At 44.9% G+C, this 24,056-nt stretch overlaps 2 protein-coding genes across 8 annotated transcripts in view; one reads left to right on the forward strand and one right to left on the reverse strand.

Annotated features, from left to right (window-relative positions):
• Positions 1–24,056, reverse strand: part of NEMP2 (nuclear envelope integral membrane protein 2) — a 250,910-nt gene that overhangs the window by 82,869 nt on the left and 143,985 nt on the right. The gene's annotated exons all lie outside the window — the stretch shown is intronic.
• The window catches only part of NAB1 (NGFI-A binding protein 1), a 79,761-nt gene continuing 56,116 nt past the window's right edge, over positions 412–24,056 (forward strand). For 5 of the 7 annotated variants that reach the window (XM_070421703.1, XM_070421707.1, XM_070421702.1 and 2 more), the window contains exons 1-3: positions 412–666; positions 9,827–10,661; positions 22,899–23,032. In XM_070421703.1, the coding sequence (XP_070277804.1) occupies positions 9,846–10,661; positions 22,899–23,032 (950 nt within the window). In that variant the 5' untranslated portion in view covers positions 412–666; positions 9,827–9,845. The remainder of the gene's footprint in view (positions 667–9,826; positions 10,662–22,898; positions 23,033–24,056) is intronic. The other 2 variants (XM_070421704.1, XM_070421705.1) reach the window with 2 other exon arrangements.

A 24,056-nucleotide genomic window follows, 5' to 3' on the forward strand; every position in this document is an offset into this window, starting at 1 on the left:
CCCGGAGCCGGAGCCGGAGCCGGAGCCGGGAGCCCGAGCGCGGGAGCCGCCCCCCGCCGCCCACGCGGAGCCTCCAGCTGCCGTGTGAATGGGCCGCCCTCCGGGCCCGCGGCGGGGGCGGCGGGAAGAGGCCGTGCCCGGCCCCGGCGGCCGCCACCCCCTCCCGCGGCGGCCCACGCCGGGCTCTGCGTCACTCGGCCGCGCGTGGGCGGCAGCCGGAGCGGCGCTGGTGGCAAGAGCGGAATCTCCCGACGTGACAGCGCGGGGGCGGCGGCGGGGGCGGCGGCGGGGAGGGCGGGCGCCGCGCGCAGGGCCGCAGGGAGCTGGGGGCGGAGGGGAGGGAGCGGGAGGAGGCGGAAGGGAGGGAGGAGGGAGGAGGGAGGAGGGAGGGCCCGGCGGGGGAGGCGCCACGGCCGCAGCCCGCGCGCCCCGAAGCGGAGGAGCTGCCGCCCGCGCGGCTGGGCGAGAGCCGTCGGGGCTGCGGGCGGGAGGCGGGCGATCGGACTGGCGGGGAGCTGAGCGCGCGCCCGCCGCCGTCCCTTCCCCCCTCGATGGGAGCGGGGGCGTCCCGGCCGCCGCCGCAGTCTGTGCAGGGAAAGCCGGGGGCCGGCACGGAGTCGGGGCTGAGCAGCCTTCGGGGGAGCGCGCGCCCGGACCGCTGGCCGAGTACGTACCGACCGCCGTCCGCGGGTGCGGGACGCGCGGGCACCGGGGTGGGGGACGGGCGTCCGAGGGGGCCGGCCCCGCGCCGCCGCCGGGGGGAGAGGGCGGCATCCGGCTCGTGTGGGCGATTCCCGGAGAAATGCGGGCGCGGGGGCCGCGGGACGAGGACGAGCCGGGCGGCGGGCCTGCCTCGGGAGGCTCCGCTCCGGGGAAGCCGGGTGCCGATCCCTGCCCCCCGGCGGGGTGGGCGCGGGGCCCGGGGTGGGGGTGCGCGGTGGGTGCGCGCCCGCCTCCCCGGGCCGAGTCCGGGTTGGCTGGTTTCCCGGGTGGAAGTCCGGCGCTCTCAGTGCCCGGCCTCGTCCCGGGCATCCTCGCCCGAGCGCCGCGCGCTTGGAAAGCGGAAGGCGAGTTTGCTGGGAAGTGGCTGGCCAACTTGGCGCCGGGCGCGGGGGAGCGAGTGCGGAATCTGCAAACACACGTGGGACTCGAGGCTGGGACGCAGAGGTGCGTGGCCTGGCGCGTGGGGAAGCGTCGCGAGTGCTGTCAGAGGGTTTGGTCGGCAGCCCCGGGGCTCCCAGCGCCGGCGAGAAGAAAGGACGCGCAGGAAGCCCGCGGAGGTCGGGGGAAGGTGCTGGAGCAGGAATCCGCCCTGACCCGGGTCGCTGACCGAGCTCTGCAGCTGGGGGCCTGGAGGATTCCTTGACGTGCATAGACCGCACTCTCTCACACCAGCAGATCTTGGAAGCGTTCAAAATGTGGGGATAGCTGTCATTTTAAAATCTTATCCGCGTTCACCTGTCACTACCAGTTGGTTTGCCCGTGATGTGTCTGCAAACTTGCAAACTTACGGAGTGCAAAGATCAGAAGCTGCAAGGGAAACGCTCAGGTCTTGTTTAAAAATATTTTGGCAGTTTTAATAGGTAATATTAGATTGCATAGGAACAGAGGAGCGGAATTTAAAATGGATTAGTCACGTAGGCAGTGCTGGGCTGTTTTGTTAGAAAAGTGCACGCAGTGAGTTACCTTCTCCGGTTTTCACTTGTTGGAAGTTCCTCCTGTGAGGCAGCAAAGATGACATGCCACAACGTAGGTGTGGGTTTGGGAGACACGCTGGAAGAGAGGACACATAGCATTTACTCTTTCCGGTGGCGGCTGATGTCCTCCTGAGGACTTAAAAGAGCTGCTTCTAGTCTAAGTGCCAGTCCAGTGGCCCTTGGGGTCAAGGGTACCCTTTTCCCTCCGTTTTTCGTTTTTCGGTAGTAAGACATTAAATATTGTCCTCTCGTTAAGCTTTAAAAATTACGTTGTTCTTACAGGTGTAAATCCTGCATAGAAGGGTCCTTATAGATGTTTGACAAGGGCAGCCTTCTTTATTCTTGTTTGAGTGTAAGATATTGGAAAATTGGGCCTGGAAAAAATAATTTCAAGGAACCATTGAAAGGTTTCTTATTTTAATTTTATTTTTAGCATCTTGCACAAAAGTTAACCTGCCATCTTGGTATTAGAAAAATGTTTTCCTTGGCTATGGTGATTTCCTGTTATATGTGAATATCAATAAGGATAGGAGTAATAAAAACATTGAGGCATTGTAGGGTTTTAGTTTATTTCATTCTGTCTCTGATTAAAATGACAAAGATCCTTAGGAATACTATAGCTGATATAAGGAAATGTAGTCAGCTTATATGTCTAGTAAATAATTTGCTATGTTTAATAAATACTTTACATCTTGTCTTATTTCAGAATTATTGATAAAATAGAGTAATCTCAGCTAAATTAATTTTAAAATTTCCTTTTTGTGACTAGTAAGTAACATCCATTGTTCTATAGGAAAGTTAATGGATCTTCATTCTCCTTGTTTAGAGAATAAGTTAAAGCGTTAAATATTTTCGTCTTTTTTACAAAATATTTTTATTGATTTCAGAGAGGGAGGGGGAAAGAGATAGAAACATCAATGATGAGAGAGAATCATTGATGAGCTTGATCAGCCCACGGCCTCGGCCTGTGCCCTGACTGGGATCTAACCTGACCTCATGGTTCCACAGTTCTGCAATCAACCACTGAGCACACAGGCCAGGCAGATATTTTCTTGTAATACCACTTTAAGTCATAGTGGTTTGTTATTAAGGATTCTGGGGCTGTGCACTGGGGATCCTTTGAAATAAGAAATTACATGTCTTACAAAATGGGGGGTTGAAACTTTTGAAGAATTTATTGCATAAACTTTAAATATTTAAAAGCAGAAGGTAGTTGGATGGGAATAGAAGTGTCAGGTTTTTGTGTCCGTTGACGTAGACACTGTCCTAAGACTGAGGCCTCATCTCTTCCATTGTAATAAATCCAGTTGTTTTTGTTTGTGCTATTCATGGGCATTATTGGAAATGAGAGCTCTGTAAAAACACCTTGGAACGTGAATCTGTATTCTGGATTCCACAGACACATGACCTGTTTTATTTTCATGGACATGACCATTTTATAGTATGTTTTGAACAGTTTAAGATCTTGCTAATGTATAATTAACTTGTGTACATACATTTCATTGTGGAGTTTTTAAAATATCTTCAGGAATAAGTAGTACCCACTCAAGCATCACATGTTTGCTAGCCCCTTTGTTTTGGATTTATCTTGCCTACTTCTTTTATGCTTTTTAGTAGAATGAAGAATTGTACAGTTATATTAAATGCAAATTTCCTTTCTGAACTGACATGTTCAAAAACTAGTACAATAGGATATGATGGAGCAAGTGGGAAATTAGAGAAGTTGATGCTGGGGGAAAACATTAATCCTAGTCTTGTCAGAATTCTCACAGCTAAACATACCATTAAGCTTTCAGATAGTTTGTCATTTCTCAATATGTCGTATTTGCACATGAATATAAACACTATGTTAATTTTATAATTTTTAAAGAGAACTTTCTGAAAAAGATAAAATGTAGATAATACTGTGTGTATTCTACGTGATCAGAGGGCACGTATTGGGTGATGAATGACGTGGCTGTTGATTGTTTGAAGATTTTCCAGCCAAATTGTATGACACTGATATTTACCTATTGGTATTACAGTTAGGTTAATGTATAGTTATGGTTTATTTGCAAAATAAATCTGATTTACTTTCTAATTTTGATAATTTTAAACTTACACTTTCATTAGAACTTTAAGGGGGTCTGAAAGAGTTTTTTTCCGCAGCGTCATTCAGAATTCAGAAAAGAATCAATAGAGAAAAATATTTTAAGTTTCCCAAATTACCATTAATTTTATTAGAAGCTAATGTTTAATTCATAGCTATGACTATTAAAATCCAAAAATATCTTGATTTAAGATATATCACTGCATGCTTACTAATCAGTGCCTCTGGGTAAATCTTTGGTACTTGAAACACAGACACAGGAGTTTCACACCTAGGCCAGCCCCTCAGTCGCGATGGAACTGAGCTACGTTTATTATGTTAGCTGAGCTCTAGGCCTAGAAAGAAGTGAGAAGACTCCATTTCCTAGGGTTAAGGCTCTTCCTTCCCCAAGCCAGATTCTTCTTATAAACCTTTTCAGTTGCCGCCTTCCAGTGCACCCATGGCACCCTTCTCCCAGGCCTCCAGGCCACCCTCTCCCCAGCGAGGTGGCACTTCAGGGGCTTCCAGTGTAGTCTGTGCCCCAGCGCTCCCATCCCTTCCTCACCCCTTGCCCTCCTGTCTCATTCCGCTGGTGTGCACTGGATCGCATCTAGATGTGAAGAGGAAAGCAAACGGTGGAACTAATTCACCTTAATCTGTACATGACTCAGAAGCTAACTCTCCCCACGTTTCTCCACGTTTTTTGTCAGTCTGTAAGAGGGTGCTGTTAACTTAGATAATTTTAAAGTAAAATTCAGGCAGCGTCCGGAGGAAGGAATTTATAGTCTCTGCATAAGTAAGCCACATCTCACTGGGAGTTAGCCCCAGGTTCCTCTCTACTCCTGGATGAGTGGCTTTCTGGAATGCCATGGATTTCATAAAAGTGTGTGTATATACATGCTATGTACGTATGTGTGTGTATAGATATAGATGTAAGAAATATCTATATCTATATCCGTTTCCTACATCATGAAGAGGAGTTAAGAGTGGTGATTATGAAACCATTTGAATATAATGGTCATTTATAAGATATTTGTTGTTTGGGGATAGTTGATACTGCATTTTAATTTATAGAAACCATAAAGAAAAAGACCTAGGATCTCTCATGACTAAAACTGGCTTCTTAAAATACGGCTGGGGCTGGACTATCATATGATGTATATTACAACATGAACCAGGTGTAGTTCTTACATTTGGGAGGGAATCCTTTGATCTCTTGGGGAAAATATCTGTGTTATGGGAACTCAGCATATAGCCCCATAAGAAAGAGGAAGTGCCCTGACCGGTTTGGCTCAGTGGATAGAGCGACGGCCTGCGGACTCAAGGGTCCCAGGTTCGATTCCGGTCAAGGGCATGTACCTTGGTTGCGGGCACATCCCCAGTAGGAGATGTGCAGGAGGCAGCAGATTGATGTTTCTCTTTTATCGATGTTTCTAACTCCCTATCCCTCTCCATTCCTCTCTGTAAACAATCAATAAAATATATTTTTTTTAAAAAAGAGGAAGTATGAGGATGAGAGAACAGAGAGGATTGTAGTTTGTAAAGTAGCAGGAGGTGCTGTTACTAGATTGAGAATTCACTGGGACACCGATCCGAAGGCATCCCTTTTGGATATGAAAGGCGGCTGCTGATCAGATTCTAACTCAGACACTGGGTTTCATGTAACAGCAGCCTTTCTAGGGATGTTATTGAACACTGTGCGGGGAACAGAGGGGGTAAAAGATGAATGAGACCAAGTTCCTGCCCTCAGGGAGCTTATAACAACTCCTGCTGAGTCCTTGAACCACAAGGAAGCACTCATAGGGCTATGGGAACAACCTCCCTGACATCCTCCCTCCACGCTGGGATGTGGGGATTAGGGTAGGACAGAGGCCTTTCCTGCTCACTTTTCCTTCATTCCTGCCTCAGTCTATTCCAGGCTTCAGCCTGCAGTATGGCCCCACATCTCACTCTCAAAACTCGCAAGTAACTACTGGCCTCTCTCTTTAACCTCTCTGCAGCTTGACACCAATCCTGGAAATGCTTTTCACCTAGACTTACACGTTGTCTTCCCTACCTTCCCTTTGCGGTTCTTTGCAAAACTTTAATTCCAAAGTTGTAAATTCAGTCTCTTTTCTACTGCCTTTTGCTATCCTCCCTCGATGAGCACATCCACTCCCAAGCTTCAGCCACCGCCCCTCGGAGACGGCCCTCCGGATCGCTAACTTAGCTGGAGGAGTGGTTCACGGGCCAGGGCCAAGGTTATTGCAAGCGCTCTCAAATCCAAGTGCACACCAGCACTGGCTGCGGAGTGAGATGCCTCTCACACATGTCCAGTTTGCAAATGAAAAGTAAGCAAGCACTTTATGACTTACTAAAATATAGTCACTTAATTAAAAGTATAACCAAATTCATAGTAGTAGTCATATGCATTCTCAACAAATACTAGCAGTAAAACTATCAATGAATATTTGCCACTTTGTATTTAAAGTGATTTTCATACCTGAAAAGTTTGAGAACCATTAGCTCAAATCATTTTTCTGATAATTCAGCATTTCAACTCCTACTTGGGGATTATCAGAATCTCAAAATGGATAAGTCCAAAAGCAAGTATGTTTATCTCACCTCCCTCCCTTCCTCTAGACTCCCAAACTTATTCTTTCCAACGTTCTTCTTTCTTTACTTGCACCACTCTCCCAGTTTCCTGAATTAACAGGAGTGGGATTGCATCTTTGTGTTTTCCTCTTCCTTCCTCACATCTGCATGTCCTGAAGCCACAGCATCACCCTTTTTCTTTCTCTGCCTCAAAAGCCCCGGGTTCTAGTTCTCAAGCGTCTTGTCCCAACAGCTGCCTCACCTCCTCGCTGCAGCGCCAGCTTCCATTTCCTAAAGCACAGGTGTGGCTCCTCGCTCGCCTGGGCCACTGTCTCCTCATAGAGGCGTCCCAGACCCACACCCCCTCCCCAGCTCTCTCTCTGCTCCCCTGATGCCCCTGTGCTCCAACCAAACAGATCCACTGACATTCCTCACATGGGCCTCCTGCTCCCTCACACCTCCAAGGCCTTTCCGGAAAGCCTCCCACACTGCGGCTGTGTACCGCTCTCCTTCTCGGAATCCACGGTGTGTTCTCTCTTACTTAAGTCTGCCAGCGACAGCTCGTCCTGGGGATACCGAGAGCAGGTGGGCTCGCCCGGAGAGACAAGGAGCCACACCTCACCGCTGTGACAAATGCTGTGCTGAGCGGCACGCGGGAGGAGTCACGCACTGCTGAGTGGACTTGCTGTACTGCTGGCCCCCTGTGCAGAGTGTGTGAGGAGAGATGCAGTTAGAGGCTTTCTCTTGATGTATTTGACCTTCATGTTGAAGCATGAATAGTTTGTAAAAACAGAAAATCTCATCATATAAAAATTTTACATTAAATCTAATATATGAAGTGGTGGGTGTTTAAATGATCACAACACGCTCCTGTAGGAACTGAAGCCTCTCCCACTGCAAAAGCTTAGGGAGAAAACTCCTTTCCCAGCAGGTAGTGTGGGCCTCCTGGGGCTCTCAGAGTTCGCCTCCTTCGCTTTCAGCTGGTGTCTTGACTTTGGACATATACCCTTGGTCCTGTCGGTCCTTACAGAGCTTTACCATCGTAACTACTTCCTCACCAGGACCGGAGTTTTCTCCTGGGAACTAGGGGGTTTCCTTTACTTCTGGGTAAAGATGAGAAAGGATAAACAGTTGAAAATGAATATATTCTAAAATCGTTGCCTTTTCTCAGAAGAATAAAACCTAAGTTTGGGTCTTTAGTTCTCCTTTTAAGTTTCTTTTTAAATTTTATCTGCCTAACATATTTTTTCTTATTGCTCATAAAAAGATTCAAGAACTGTATTCTAAATTTTCTCAAATACTCTTTCCTCTATTCCATAACTTGGGGGAGTACATAGGATGAGGTAATTGATGATATAGACCTTGGGAAGTTACAGCCCTCTTATGAAAAGGATTTGGGGGGTGTGCGCGCGCACACATAGGTGTGTATGCGTATTTGTATGCTCTTGAGCTGATAGCCTGTGGAGCTGTTGCATCAGGTGTGTGATGGGAAAGTAAGTTCCTTTCCTTCCACCTTAGACCGTTTCTAGAAGCCTTTCTGTTTGGTGTGACGGTGGGAAACAGAATTGAGCTCGTGCCTGTCCCTCCTGAGAGCTGCGTTTTTGTGGGTCAGTCTCCAGCTGGGTGATGGGAGGGGAGGACCAGCAGACCATCCCGTGGGGACTGGAGGATGCAAGAGTGTCTTTGTCCAGTGGGCTGAGGTGACGTGGACGTGAAGGCGGGCCTTCAGAGCCTGGATGATCACAACGCTAAACAGGGATTGTCTAGTGCAGTTTGCCGGAGAAATCTCTCATCTCTCGGAAAGGCATCAGTTCACATGGCAGTACCCTTGTCAGAGAAAAGCCTGAGAAGTTGAGGAGTCACTAGCTGATGAGAGCAGACTGTGGACGACCAGGGGTTCCAGGAGTGGGGTTTCCCAGGAGTCAGCCTTAGCGTGGCAGGGAGAGGCGCTCCCCTGGGATGGGGTGGCGGAGACTCGCATCCTGGGAGCATTCTGACCGGTGGCCCAGAGCGGATGTCCTGGGTTTGGTCTGGCCTTCAGGGATGTGCCTGGCATTCCTCTGCTGGCCTCACCTCCCCGTGAATGCGGCTCCATACAGTTCTCACTTGACAGTGGAGCTTCCATTTCCCTCTGCATTCTTTTCGCCTTCTGTAATTTTCCCCACAGAGGGCTGCAGGGTCCTTTTAATCCTAAGAGGGTGCGTTATTACAAGTTTGTTTCTCTTAAATGGAAGTACTTGGCCCACACCTTTGTATGTGGGAGGTCTCCAGGCAACTGTGAATAACTTGTAAAGGCTGCTAAGAGGTCAAGAAGTGCTTTGCTGGGTCTTGTTCTTTCTCTTTAAAGGCGGCTTCTCTGTCTTGCTTGGCTCTGCCCTTTCTGTTTCTTCCGTGGCTCTGCCCTGGGCTCTCTCGCCCTCCCTGGTTTCATCCTGTATCTCTAACCTTATCCGCACTGAGACCCCAGCGCTGGCCATGAAGTGCACGTGTTTGAAGGAGATCCCATCATCCTGATTGGTCTGTGTCCCCAAGGCCTGTCACAGTCTAGACCAGTGACGGCGAACCTTTTGAGCTCGGCGTGTCAGCATTTTGAAAAACCCTAACTTAACTCTGGTGCCGTGTCACATATAGAAATTTTTTGATGTTCGCAACCATAGTAAAACAAAGACTTCTATTTTTGATATTTATTTTATATATTTAAATGCCATTTAACAAAGAAAAATCAACCAAAAAAATGAGTTCGCGTGTCACCTCTGACACGCGTGTCATAGGTTCGCCGTCACTGGGCTAGACTCTCCCGTGGTCACCTATCACTCCTTTCTTCCCGGAACCATGAACTCTTAGGCCTAAATGATCACCAGGTCTTGTCATTTGTTTGTTTGAAGTCTTCCTGCCTTTTTTTCTTGTTCCTAATATACCATCTTCTATCTTCTCACCTGCAGTTCATACTGAAAGCTCTCTCTTCCTCTGCCTACCAGACTGATGTGGCTGTTTTTTCTTTATAAAATGGGAATGACTAAACCTATCTTGCAGGTTAGACATAATGTAATGTACACCGTTTATCATATTGTCTGGCACAAAATAAGTATCAGCGAACGGTGGAATAATAGGCTTCTTACCTCCTCCTGAATCTGAGTATCCCTCGCTCCCCTCTGTGTCCACACCATGGGAGCGGCAGAGTGAGTGGTTGTCAAAAATCCGGGCTACGGAGCCCTGAGAACCTTGGCTGGAGTCCCTAGACTTCTGCTCAACAGGTAGTGAGATCACAGGCAAGTCTGAGCCTTCGGATTTTTCTCTTTAAAACGGAAAAGTTACCCTGGTCAGTGGGATTGTCAGGAAGTAGAAGGAGATGGCTTCTGGACAGGGCATGGTTCCTTCAGTCGTGGGTCTGCTGATGCGTCTTGTGTTGCACTTCCCACCCGCATGCTCAGTCCTGGGTGAGGAGTTTGGAGCCCGTGTGCTGAGTCTCTCCCTCTGCCCTTTGCAGGCTAAGCACCTCCACAGTAATGGCCGCGGCCTTACCCCGGACGCTGGGGGAGCTGCAGCTGTACAGAATATTACAGAAAGCCAACCTGCTGTCCTACTTCGATGCCTTCATCCAACAAGGTGGCGATGACGTCCAGCAGCTGTGCGAAGCTGGAGAGGAGGAATTCCTGGAAATCATGGCCCTCGTGGGCATGGCCAGCAAGCCGCTGCATGTCCGGAGGCTGCAGAAGGCTTTGCGGGACTGGGTCACCAACCCCGGCCTCTTCAACCAGCCGCTCACCTCCCTGCCCGTGAGCAGCATTCCCATCTACAAGCTGCCCGAGGGGTCGCCCACGTGGCTGGGGTTACCCTGTGCCAGCTACGACAGGAGCAGCGGCGCCCGGGAGCCGCACGTCAAGGTCCCCAAGTGCGCCGCCATCACGTGCGTGCAGAGCCCCGGGCAGGGGAAGCCGGACGCGGGGAGCCTGGCGCTGCCGAGTGTCGGGGAGTCCAGGCTCTGGCAGGGCCACCACGGCACCGAGAGCGAGCACAGCCTCTCCCCCGCCGACCTGGGCTCCCCCGCGTCCCCCAAGGAGAGCAGCGAGGCCCTGGACGCCGCGGCCGCGCTCTCGGTGGCCGAGTGTGTGGAGCGCATGGCCTCCACGCTGCCCAAAAGCGACCCGAACGAGGTGAAGGAGCTGCTGAAAAGCAACAAGAAGCTGGCCAAAATGATCGGCCACATCTTCGAGATGAGCGACGAGGACCCCCACAAAGAGGAGGAGATCCGCAAGTACAGCGCCATCTACGGCAGGTTCGACTCCAAGAGGAAGGACGGCAAGCACCTGACGCTTCACGAGGTAAGAGCGGTGTCCCTGGGGCTTGTGCTGCTGAGAGAAGAGCTTGGGTGCGGCGCCCAGGGGTGTCCCCCGCCCCCCGAAAGCAGCGATAGAACATGGAGGTCTCCGCGAAATGCAGCCTTTGCGAAAGAGACCATGTTTCCTGTGCTGGTATTTTTATGTTGAGCTTCGGAACTACAGTGGAGGGTAACTTAGAAAAAGTCAGAATTTAAACAGTGAAAGCACCAAGTCTCTGCATTTACAAAGCAGTTTGTTGTTTCATTAAATAGGATTTAAATGTAACCATTCATTTAAAAAACATTTTTGTAGACAAAAAGAAAAAATTGGAGAAATAACCAGAATTTAAAGCAATTTTCAGCTAGCATAGAAAGCAAAATTAGATGAATGTTGTAGGAATTATTTTAACTTTGGTTTCATTTATTTGGACTTATATTGTTTTGGTTTGATACTTGGCATTAAAATTCCTCGTTTTATCTTCCTGGCACTCTATCTAGAAATATTCCGCTTCTGTGTAACGCATATATATCTCATTTGCATTTACTCCCTCTCTCTTGTCCATCTGGCCAACACATCATCTTAGGATTTAGCTCAAGCAGAAGCTCAACTCTGATATGCTTGCCTCCACTTCCAGTGACCTCTCCTTCCCATGTTTATTCCCACATACACTGCTGTCACAGTCACTTCAACTCTTCATTGTACTTATTTGTACCCTGGTCTGTCCCTCTCAGTCTGTTCGGGTTTTGTGAAGGCTGAGATAATGCCTCTTTCATTTTATGTCCTCAGAACCCAACACACCCAACAAATGCTTGGAAAATAAATGCATTTTCAAAACTTTAAAAAGATATTCTATAGTTAAATTTTTTATAGCCATTTATCCTTTACAAGAAAGAAATAAGCCCTGTTTGAAAAAAATGTTCCGTTGGATGCAGAATTTCATGTTAGAAACATGAGATCTTTCCCCCCCAGACTTGTATGTAACAATAAAAAAGAATTTATATTTAGGCAAAAGTAGTCAGTTATTGCAAAGGATGTCAAGTGGTTGTTGACTCTGTAAACTTTGAGATACTTTTCTTTACATGTACAAATATGAGATCATATTTTGCACACTGTTCTCCAAATTCCTTTCTTTTTAAAAGTTAACATGCACACACAGTACAATATGCTATTAGATATTTTTTAAGTCAGTACACACAGAGCTACCTTATGGGTTGCATGTTTTTCTATAGAATATATGCCAACATGTAAAATTATGGGGTCAAAGGAAATATAAATTTAGCATTTTAGTAGATACTGCTAAATTACCTTCTAAAAGCTGCAATAATTTACATCTTCACTATCATTATATGCAAGTGTCCATTTCTCTACGCTTTTGCTAATATTGTGTTTATCATTCTATTTTAAATTTTAAAAATTGTTTTCAATTACAGTTTGCATTCAATATTATTTTGTACTAGAGGCCTGGGACACGAAAATTCATGCACTGGGCGTCGCTCAGCCCGGCCTGCGCCCTCTCACAGTCCGGGAGCCCTCAGGGATGTCCTATTGACATCTTAAGCCCACCCCCATCACCCCACCACTGCCACTGCCACTGCCACTGTCCTCCCTCTGTGGGAGGCAACGGGGCAGCCAATCAGGGGACAGCACTGGTGGGTGTGTCCCCGCCCCCCCCCCCCCCCCCCCATCGCTGTTTCCTCCCTCTGCCCCTTGTCACGCACCTTGGCTGGCCTGGCATGCCTGCTTGCCGGCCCCGCCGACTGGTTGTTCTGCCGTTGGGCCGACTTGCATATTACGCTTTTATTATATAGGATTAGTTTCAGGTGTGGAGCATCATGGCTAGACAATCGTATACTTTACAAAGTGTTCCCCCCAATATTGCCAGTGCCCACGTGGCACCAAACATAGTTATTACAATATTATTGACTATTACCCTTTTTAATCTTTGCCAGTCTAGTTTAGTAGAGGAAAATTTTTCATTGCTCAAATTTACTTTGCTTAGTAAGGATAAATAATATCTTTTAATATGTTTTACAGACATTCAATTTCATGGTTATATTTTTGTCCTAATATTGAGATTGTTTGTCTTACCAGTAAAAAATTGATTTGTATGAACATTTTTATCTTAAAGATATTAAATTTTTGCCCTGACCGGTTTGGCTCAGTGGACAGAGCATCGGCCTGCGGACTCAAGGGTCCCAGGTTCGATTCTGGTTGGGGGTATGTGCCTTGGTTGCGGGCACATCCCCGGTGGGGAGTGTGCGGGAGGTGGCTGATCGATGTTTCTCTCTCATCGATGTTTCTAGCTCTCTGTCCCTCTCCCTTCCTCTCTGTAAAAAATCAATAAAATATATATATATTTTAAAAAGCTATTAAATTTTTGTCTTACATTGTAAACGTTTTCCCAGATTCTCATTTGTCCTTTGACCTTTCAGACCGTTTGCCCTGTGGAAGTTTAATTTTATTTAAGAATACCTATTGTCTTGTGTGAGTGCACAGTCTAAGTCTCTAACCCTTCACCAGTGTAGAGTTATTCTAATTAACTTAGCTACATAATACAGTTTGATGTCTGGAAAGGCAAGTGCCCCTTCAGTAGTCTTGTATTTCAGCTTTGTATTTTTTTTAGGTAATCTTATCCATTTCTCTTTCCAAATGAAATTTTTTTAAATATATTTTTTATTGATTTTTACAGAGAGGAAGGGAGAAGGATAGAGAGTTAGAAACATCGATGAGAGAGAAACATCAATCAGCTGCCTCCTGCACACTCCCCACCGGGGATGTGCCCGCAACCAAGGTACATGCCCTTGACTGGAATCGAACCCGGGACCCTTCAGTCCGCAGGCTGATGCTCTATCCACTGAGCCAAACCGGTTAGGGCCCAAATGAAATTTTTTAATGCATTTGTCACATTTTCCAAAAAGTTCTGGTGGTATTTTCATTATAAATACCTTAAAAGTACAGATTAATTTGTAAAGAAAAAAATGACATATTTACAACACTCCCATATAGTATATGTATTTACTGATTTAGATCTTTTATATTCCTTGGTAATTTTTAAAGTTTTTAATTCACATAGGTTTTGCATATTTCTTTTTAGGTCATATACTGCGCATTATATATGTATGTTAATGTCTATATTATATATATGAAAATTTAATTCGTTTATATAGAATATACACATATCCTATATAATAAAACCCTAAAATGCAAATCGACCAAATGGCGGAATGACTGGTCGCTATGATGTGCACTGACAACTAGGCGGCAGATGCTCAACACAGGAGCTGCCCCCTGGAGGTCAGTGTGCTCCCACAGGGGGAGTGCTGCTCAGCCAGAAGCTGGGCTCACGGCTGGTGAGCGCAGTGGTGGTGGCAGCACTAAGGAACAGTGAGCAGAGCAGTAAGGAGCAGTGAGCAGGCAGGCGGTAAAGAGCAAGGGGCCCTGGACTGCAAGAGGGATCCCAGACTGCGAGAGGGTACAGGCCGGGCTGAGGGACCCCTCCCCCCTTCTCCAGTGCATGGTTTTCGTGCACCAGGTCTCTAGTATAAGATATAAAAATAATATAGTTATAAATGAATTTTTCCACTTAAAAAAATTGCTCTCATTGGCTGACTTTTGTATATTAATCATGTTTGCAGCAATTGTACTATCTAATCTTTTTAAAAATAAGTGACTTTATTTTTTAAAATTTATCTTTATTGTTGAAAGTATTACAGATGTCTCCCTTTTTTCACCCATTAACCCCTGTCCCCACCCCTACTGTTTCCCAGGCCTTCACCACACTATGGTCTATGTCCGTGGTTTATGCATATGTGAATATAAGTTCTTTGGTGGATCTCTTCCCACCCACTCCCCTCTCTGCCTTCCCTCTGAGATTCTTCCATCTGTTCCATGCTTCTAAGTCTCTGGATCTATTTTATTCATTAGATTCCACATATGAGTGAGATCGTGTGATGCTTGTCTTTCTTTGGCTGGCTTATTTTGCTTAGCATAATACTCTCCAGGTTGGATATGAGTGTATATGGGAGCTTGAGATCAGAGAAGTGATTAGCAAAAAGTACTTAATCACAGTGAATCTGTGACTTGATCTGTTTTGGGCCTATCCTTTTGCAGATGTTATGCCTTATTGTTGCCATACAGTAACTGACTCTCGAGAACTTGTAAGTAGAGCTAGAAAGTACACTTAGTGTTATAATTCGGATATACCTGGGCACTTTCACTACCTGTAAACCAATAAAAGAACCTACTAAAAGGCTATTGTGGTTGTCAGTATTAAAAAACAAAGAGCATAACTTGTTGGCAATTTTATTTCATGCTTTAATCCAGTTTTCATATAGTTTTTAAAAGATAGCAGATGAAACACAAAGTTTCGTTAAAAGACCCGTATTTTTTATCAGAGCATAAGTATGTTAAGGAGATGACTTTAATAAACCAAATCAACCTCACATTTTTAAAAAACAACCCACTATAACCTATTTTGAAAATATCCAGAACGAATAGTTTCACATTTGGCTTTGCTAAGGGGCTCTTTGCTTCTTTGGATAAAGAGGTACAGATAGTATTTAAGTAATGAAACTGTGGTGGCTTTCCCCAAATAAGGGGACACTTCAAATGAATGCTAGTAGGCTGAGATGTGGGGGTGGGGGCTTTGGAAAATGTGACTTGTGTTTTTGAAACTTACACTACTGGTTATTTGCAACTCCAGTATGTGAATCTGGTCCAGTATTATAGTTCAGGTTAGACGTTTATAAATCAGAATTTTTTTTCAAAGTAGTAACCATTCAAAAGCTTGGTGGAAGTTATGAAATCCTGAGGGAATTAAAAGTGTACCTTTTATATAGTATGATAATTTCACATTTTTTCACTTGACTATTTAAAATAAGAATGATTTTGCCCTAGCCAGTTTTGCTCGGTGGATAGAGCACCGTCCTGTGGATTGAAGAGTCCTAGGTTCAGTTCCAGTCAAGGGCACGTATCTCAGGTGTAGGCTTGATTCGGGCCGGGGTAAGGGCACATTCAGGAGGCAACCAATTGATGTGTCTCTCTCACATCAGTGTTTCTCTCTGTCTCTCTTCCTCTCTTCCACTCTCTCTAAAAATCAATGGAAAAATATCTTTGGGTGAAGATTAACAAATAAAATAAAATAAAATAAAATTTTTGAGTTTTTCTAATTTCTAAGATTGATGAATATTACTATTTTGTCCTCAATTTCCAAATAAGGAAACATATGATTTATTATTAATTCACTGTTGGTAGTATTTCTGAGAGGGTTTTAAAATATAAACCCTACGGACAATGTTCTTTTAATCTTTCAAGTGGATGAAAATAAGGAGGTTATCTACATGTGAAAAGATTTTTTTCAACTCTCACAATTATGGAATGAATCATTGTTATAAATACTTTTTTTATGAGCTAAATAATCAGTGATGTCTTAGGAACTGGCTAGGTATGACCTGGTTTATAGGAGTCGGACCATGAAGATAGTGTGAGGGACTGAGGCTTAGAACCACACTAATTATTGGTGCACGGCATGAACCCAGGAGCAGTACTAGAAAGAAGTCCAGGCAGGCAGAGTTCCCTCCATCCAGAAACGTGTAAGCAGGGTATGTGGTCAACTGCATAATCAGTGTGTGTCCGATCTTAAATCAGAGGAGGAGGAAGAGGGGCAAACGACAGGCTGAGAACAGCAAGGCAGCGAGAATGCAGGCGCTTGTAATATTCAGAAATACAAGTCGGCAGACAGCTTGGCATGATAGAATAGTTGTCAGCCGATCGCAGCTTCCAGCCAGAGGGCTCTGGAACTCAGAGATAGGAAGGGGGAGAGGGGCATGGAGGTAGGAGCAATGGGTAAGTTGTAGATCTAGTGGGACTTTTACGGGAATTGGAGTGCTAAGCACGTTATTAAGACAAGGACGAGGATGCCAAGTTTAGGTCCGTTTCCACTGCAGTGTTGAGAAGTCAAAGCTGAGTGTTCCAGAGCAGTTCAATAATCTTAGTTTTGAGAGAGGAAGAATGATGAATCTGGGAACCCCACAGACCGGACCACATTTATTAGTAAGATATTGTGCTTTATTCCGAACTCTCAGCTCAGAATGGATAGATTTTAGCATCTGACTCTTAAAAACAGCTCTGGCCGGCATGGCTCAGAGGTTAGAGTTGTCAGCCCATGTGCCAGAGGGTCGTGGGTTTGATTCCCGGTCAAGGGCATGTACCTGGGTTTTGGGTTTGATCCCTGCCCCCTGGTCAGGGAGCATGTGGGAGACAATCAGTCCATGTGTCTCTTTCACATCAATGTTTCTCGCTCTCCCTTATACCCCTCCCCGCTCCCTTCCACTCTATCTAAAGATCAAAGGAAAAAATATCCTCACTCAAGGAGTTGACTTTAATAAACCAAATCAACCTCACATCTTTAAAAAACAACCCACTATAACCTAAACAAAACAAGAAATGTGAGCCATTTCATTTTGATCATTTATAAAAATGGAGTATATAACTTTTAGGATAGTCTCTTTTTAAGTCACTTTTAGTGAGTCACATTTTTCTAAGAATATGTTCATTTTATCTAAGTTTTCAAACTCACTAGCATAAAGTTGCTTATAATTTTTAAGACCTAATATTATTTGTACATTTAAGTATTTTCCCTCAGACCAATCATGCCAGAGATTTGTCAATTTTATTAATCTTTCCAGGCAGCTGCAAACTAGTGCCTGTGGGCCAAATCTGGCCCACCTCCTGATTTTGCAGATAAACTTTTATTGGAACATAGCCATACCTATCCTATATAATAAAGAGGTGATATGCAAATTGACCATCACACCTCGTACAAGATGGCCACCCCCATGTGGGCTGGCAGGGGAGGGCAGTTGTGGGCGATCAGGCCAGCAGGGGAGTGCAGTTAGGGGCAACCAGGTTGGCAGTTAGGGGTGACCAGGCTGGCAGGGGAGGGCAGTTGGGGGGGGACCAGGCCAGCAGGGGAGGGCAGTTGGGGGCGACTGGGCCGGCAGGAGAGGGCAGTTGGGGGCGACTGTGCCGGCAGGAGAGGGCAGTTGGGGGTGACTGGGCCGGCAGGAGAGGGCAGTTGGGGGCGACTGGGCCGGCAGGAGAGGGCAGTTGGGGGCGACTGGGCTGGCAGGAGAGGGCAGTTGGGGGCAATCGGGCCAGCAGGGGAGCAGTTAGGTGTTGATCAGGCTGACAGGGGAGCAGTTAGGGGATGATCAGGCTGGCAGGCAGAAGCAGTTAGGGGCAATCAGGCAGGCAGGCAGGCAAGTGGTTGGGAGCCAGCAGTCCCAGATTGGAGAGGGTGCAGGCTGGGCTGAGGGACACCCCCCCCCCCCCAGTGCATGAATTTCATGCACCAGGCCTCTAGCCTATATATATAAAAGCCTAAGCGACCAAACGACCATTTGCTATGACGCGTACTGACCACCAGGGGATAGACGCTCAATGCAGGAGGTGTTCCCTGGTGGTCAGTGCCCTCCCACAGCGAGAGCACCACTCAGCTGACCAATGGGCACCAGAGGCGGGGCTCACAGCTGGCGAGCGCCACTATGGCGGCGGCTCGAGCCTCTCCCGATCGGGACTGACTAGGTGTGAGCCCACAGGAGGTGCAGCGGGGCCAGGATGAGCAGGAGTGGCAGGCAGCGTTGGACTGCCAGTTTCTGCCTTATCCCCGCAGGCCACTCCGAGGGACCCCACTGGTGCACTAATCCATGCACCAGGCCTCTAGTTGATATCTGTGGCAGCTTTTGAGCTGTGATGCCAGAGTTCAGTAATTGTAAGATAGACTATTTGGCCTATAAAGTCAAAATATTTTCTATATGACCTTTGTAAAAAAAAAAAAAAAAAAAAGGTTTCCAACTCAATCTTTTTGAAGGAGCAGCTTTTGGCTTAGTTGATATTCTTAGTTGTGCCGTGTGTGTGTGTGTGTGTGTGTGTGTGTGTGTGTGTGTTCTGTTTCACAATTTATTTTATTGTTCTTTTCTAATTTAAGTTGTGTGCTTAGTTCATTAATGTCCAGCTCTTCTTCTTTTCTAAGGAAGCAATTAAGGCTATAAATTCTTACTATTTATTGTATTAGCATTATTCGAAATTGTGATATGAGGTTATTATTTTTCCTAATGATTTCTAACTGAATTACATTGTAGTCAGAGAACATGGTTTGAATGCTGCCAACCCTTTAACTTTTGTTGAGATTTCAGTTATGGCCCATATGTAGTGAGTGTTTTTTATATATTTCTGCAGTTGTGATAGAGTGTTCTGTGTTTGTCTGTTTTAACAAGCTTATTAACAAGCTTATTAACTCTGTTATTCAAACTTTCTAGTCTTACTTTTTTTTTTTTACTTGCTCTGACAATAACTGAGAGTTGTGTGTTAAAGTCACCTACTGTGATTATGGAGTTGTCTATTTCGCTTTGTATTATGCAGTAACCTTATTAATCTTTAATAATGCATTTTTCTTTAAAAATTTATTTTCCTTGATATTAATATAGAGACATGTGCTTTCTTTTTGTTAGTAATTGCTGTTAGATCTTTTTTCTATCCTTTTACTTTTCAGTCGTTCCTAATCCATGTTTTAGAGACATCTCTTATAAATACCAATAGTTGGATTTTTAAAAAAAAATCCAGTCTTATATTCTTTATCTTTTAACTAGAACATTTGGTTCATTTACATTTATTATAGTGACTAATATATTGAATTGTTTTGTATCTCTTCCCCTTCCCAACTCTTTATATCTCAGATTGACCATCTGGAATAAGTTAATTTTAGCCTGAAGTGCATCATGTAGAATTTCCTTAATAAAGGTCTGCTGATGGCAAACTATGTCCTTCCCCACCTCAATAGAAATTATTTTTATTTTGCCCTGATTCTTTTTTTTTTTAATCCTCACCCCAGGACATGCTTATTGATTCTTTAGAGTGAGAGGAGAGGGGAGAAAGATAGAAACATCAATGTCAAAGAGCAACATAGATTGATTGCTTTCCTAAATCCTCAACCTAGGTATGTGTCCTGACTGGGAATTGAACCCCCAACCTCTCCGTGTAGGGACGACACTCCAACCGAGCCACACTGGCCAGGGCTGCCCTGATTCTTAATTGACATTTATTCTGGGTATTCTATATTGTCAGTTATTTTCCCTAGTAATTGAAGATACCATTTCCTTGGCTTTTGGTTTTCATTTTTATGTTTAGAAGTTAATGGTTATCTGACTATTGTCTGCTTTTGAACTCTTCTGTTTGCCTCTGCCCCAATTTCTTCTCTCCTTCTAATTTCTCAATTTTCCTGTTTTGTTTTTTTGTTTTACTATAGTACTCTTTAGTCATATTTTCAACTTTTATTTCTTTAAATGAAGTCTTTAAGGGTCTGATCCTGTTATCTGTTGTTTCTCCTGATTTTTACTTTTGATGCTTTGGGGGATTTTTTGGGTGTTTTATGATTTCTGTCTGTGAACTCATTTTTCTTGGAAGTGTGGGAATGTTTTGAGGCCTAGGAAGAAAATGGACTCTCCTGGAGGTTATTTGATTTTGATTTTACCAGGCATCTGTACTCTGCACACTACAACTCTGGGACCCTGTGCAAACAAAATCACAGCCTCCGTAGTGTGAATGAGGGCTGAAATCTGAGGGCTGATTTGGGGTTAGGAAACCTCAAGAGAGCATCTCTGTTCTCTCCCACTCAGTAACAAGGTCCAAGACAGGTAATTCCCCTGCTCTGTCCCTGGGGGTGCAGGTGTATTTCCAAGTCAGCCTTGCATTGGGTGTATAGTGCTTAGTGATTCCAGCCTTATGAAGGAGAGGTCTTAGACTCTTGGCCTTCGATGGGTCCTGGGTGTTCCCTCCACGCTCACTTTTCCTCTCACCACTCTCCCTCCGCTCTCACCAGCCCCATGAGGCTGTGAAGGTTGACGTTCAAGTTCATCTGGTTTAGTAACTGTCCCTAATGTACTCCTTTGAGATACTGCCTTCATTCTTTTTGACCTGAATAGTCCTTACTGTTTTGTTGGCCCATCGATGTATTTAAAGTCATGTTCTTCCCTCTATTTTATCCAGAAATTTTAGTTATCTGGGAGAGGGGCCGTTCATGGTACCTAGCTCTCCGTGTGCTGGAGACGAAAGTCTTGATGGCTGTTGAGCCTCTCTGTCACCCAGCATTCACCTGGCATTTTGTGCCAACAACATTGAACCCAGAGTCACAATCATTTGGTTGCTAAAGGTTATAATTTTAACTACCAGCAAAGAGAATTTTTTAAGTCTGGTGATGATAGAAAGCTAAGTTTAAGAAAATTTTTACATCAAGTTATGAATGGAATTTTGGTATTTTTATCCACGAAAAGAGGAAGCGGAGGAGTAAGTAAAACAATTAGGGAGAATATCTTATTTCATACTTCAACAAAATTAGAAACTTAGAATTTAAAAAAATTAGCATTGTGATCCAGTCTGCGACTACTGTTTTGGAGTATTTGTATCGTTTTTAAAAAATAGAATCGTTGTTGATTTAATTATTGTGCCTAGGAGCATGTAATCTATAAAACATTGACAGAAAATACATTTTTGATGGGGAAGTTTGATGATCATCATCTTACTACAACTTGGACTGGGTTATAGTTACTTCTCTAGCCTCAGTTTTTTATCAGAAAACTCCCTGAGGGCCTAGAAAGTTCAGTCTACCTTTTTGGTTGATTGGAGCCTGAATTTAATAACAAAGAATGTTATGTTTGTTTTTCTTAGTTTCTGGTAGGATGATGGGAGGAATGCTAGAACATTGTTTTCTGTTTATATTGAAAAGTTATTTTCTTTGGTTGTGCATAAGCTGATACTTCTGAAACGTTTTCAATTAGTATTTAAATCAACCTCATTCTGGACATTTATACTCCCCCAAGTTTTTTTTTACAAGTCTTTACTGAGCATCTAATCCATGCCAAATGCTGATGTAAACAAGCCAAGTCTCTGTCTTAATACATGATAAAAGTAAAAAATACAGCATACGTAAGTGAACAAAGATTACAAGAGTGCATTCACATTTATATGCTTATATGTACAAGGAGAAATATTGGAATCATACATTAAAATATTAAGTCATTCTGGATGGTTGCATGCTGTATTTATTGCCTTCTTTGGCTTCTCTGTATTTTTAAAAACTTTAAGAAAAATGGTTGTTAATAAAGTGGGATGCCTGTGTGGGGAGAAACAGTAAATGCCCGATTTCTTATAAAAGAAAAACAAGAGCTAACACTAACAACGGCTTTGTGCCGGGTGTGTCTCCTCATGACCTCCTGTTGCTATCACCACCTCTGCGGTGGCGATATATCCCTGTTGGGCCCTGAGAAGACTGAGGCTCTGAGCTTTTACACGTCCAGAATCCCATAGCTGGTGAATGACGGAGCAGAACCTATCCCAGACCTGTCTGCCAGCAAACCCTATTCTCTTCTTGCCCCCAATCATGCCTTGAATGAGTATGTTTCTTGCTTTTAAAATAAGTCTAATATTAACCCTTGGCAATTCCCTACATCTATTTAAATAGACAAATTAGGTGAAAAAATGTTCTAGCTTATAAAACTATTACAGGTTTTGAGTTTGGGATAACATTTGCTATTTTAAATTTTACTACAGGGTGTTTGGTCACTAGTAACTCTGTATTGGCAATGTTTAACTCTTGGGTGAAAGAATAGAATTAGGTGAGTCTCAACGACTCTAAGACCTTGCTTTTCCATGGTAGTCCTAATTTGTGATAACTATTCGAAATGATTTGGTAAATAGTTAACTAAAATCATTTAATTTTTATTCCTTCAGGAATTTTTATGTCAGTTCGCATTGAAAAAAAAAAAACTTCTAGACTATATATACTCACTTTTAGTTAGGGAAATATTATCACCTTATCACATAGTGAAATCCCGTGGTTTTTCATAAGAAAAATGAGATGCAGTAAGACACCTTTTACTTTTTATTTTGATTTTGCTTATTTTCCATAAACTCTCATACCTGAACAAAAATAAAGCGTATAAACAAATAAACCTACGGTGACTGTTTTGATTACTTTGAGTTCTGAGAGATGATAGGTACTTGATTTTCTTTGGAAATTAGGCATTAGGACTAATTAGGAATAAAGACCATGATTTTTTATAAATTCTGATTTCATTATATATTGATATGACATGTTTATATTCTATTTTTAAGTGAAATGTTTTATATGTCGATAAATTGAAATACAGATGTTTCTAGTTTTAAAAACTCTATTTTGATACGCAGCTCACTGTTAACGAAGCGGCTGCTCAGCTCTGTGTGAAGGATAATGCCCTCCTGACAAGAAGGGATGAACTTTTCGCGCTGGCAAGGCAGATTTCTCGAGAAGTCACCTATAAATACACTTACAGAACCACCAAGTAAGTTTAACTCATTGGCAGCACTTTTGCATTTTTGAGAGAAGTAGAGCTTGAAATACCGACCATTTGATAGTATATAAATGAGCATTTCTGAAAATAGTATGATTATAGTTCAACTAGAGGCACAAAAATTCGTGCACTCGGGGAGGGTCCCTCAGCCCAGCCTGCACCCTCTCACAATCCGGGACCCTCGGGTAGGTCCCTAGCCCTGGCCTGAGATCAGGGCCTATCGGGGCTTTCCTTCTCCTGGCTGCAGGCAGCTGGCCCCACTCCTGCCGCTGCCACTGCTTGCCATCTGTGCAGCGCTGCCCCCCCTCCCCTGCCACCGGTGGCCTCCCTCTGCAGGCGACAGGCTGGGGTGCGATGGCTTGGTTGGCCTGGGCCTCCCTCTTTCTTTGCTGGGGGGTGGGGACAGCCCTGCGAGGGGCCGTCTGCCTACCTGATCGCCCCTAACTGCTGGCCTGCCTACCTCATCGCCCCTAACCGCTTGCTTGGGGGCCAGGCCAGCCCAGCAAGGGGCCGTCTGCCTACCTGGTCTCCTCTAACCACTTGTCTGCCTACCTGATTGCCCCTAACCACTTGCCTGCCTGCCTGATTGCCCCTAACCACTTGCTTGGGGGTGGGGCTAGCCCAGCGAGGGGCCATCTGCATACCTGATCACCCTTAACTGCTGGCCTGCCTACCTGATCACCCCTAACCACCTGCCTGCCTACCTCATCGCCTCTAACCACTCTGTCTGCCTGCCTGATTGCCCCTAACCACTTGCTTGACATTGCCAGCCTGGCTGGCATGGCTCAGTGGTTGAGTGTCAACCTGTGAACCAGAAGGTCATGGTTTGATTCCCCATCAGGGCACATGCCTAGATTGCGGGCTCGATCCCCAGTGTGGGGCTGCAGGAGGCAGCCGATCAATGATTTTCTCTCATCATTGATGTTTCTATCTCTCTCTCCCTCTCCCTTCTTCTCTGAAATCAATAAAAATATTAAAACAAAACAAAACATATTGCCAGTGTTTTTTGTTTTGT

Source organism: Myotis yumanensis, unplaced genomic scaffold (assembly GCF_028538775.1).
Source record: "Myotis yumanensis isolate MYYU_CA2020_CCGP unplaced genomic scaffold, mMyoYum1.0.hap1 SCAF_8, whole genome shotgun sequence".
Lineage (NCBI taxonomy): Eukaryota > Metazoa > Chordata > Mammalia > Chiroptera > Vespertilionidae > Myotis > Myotis yumanensis.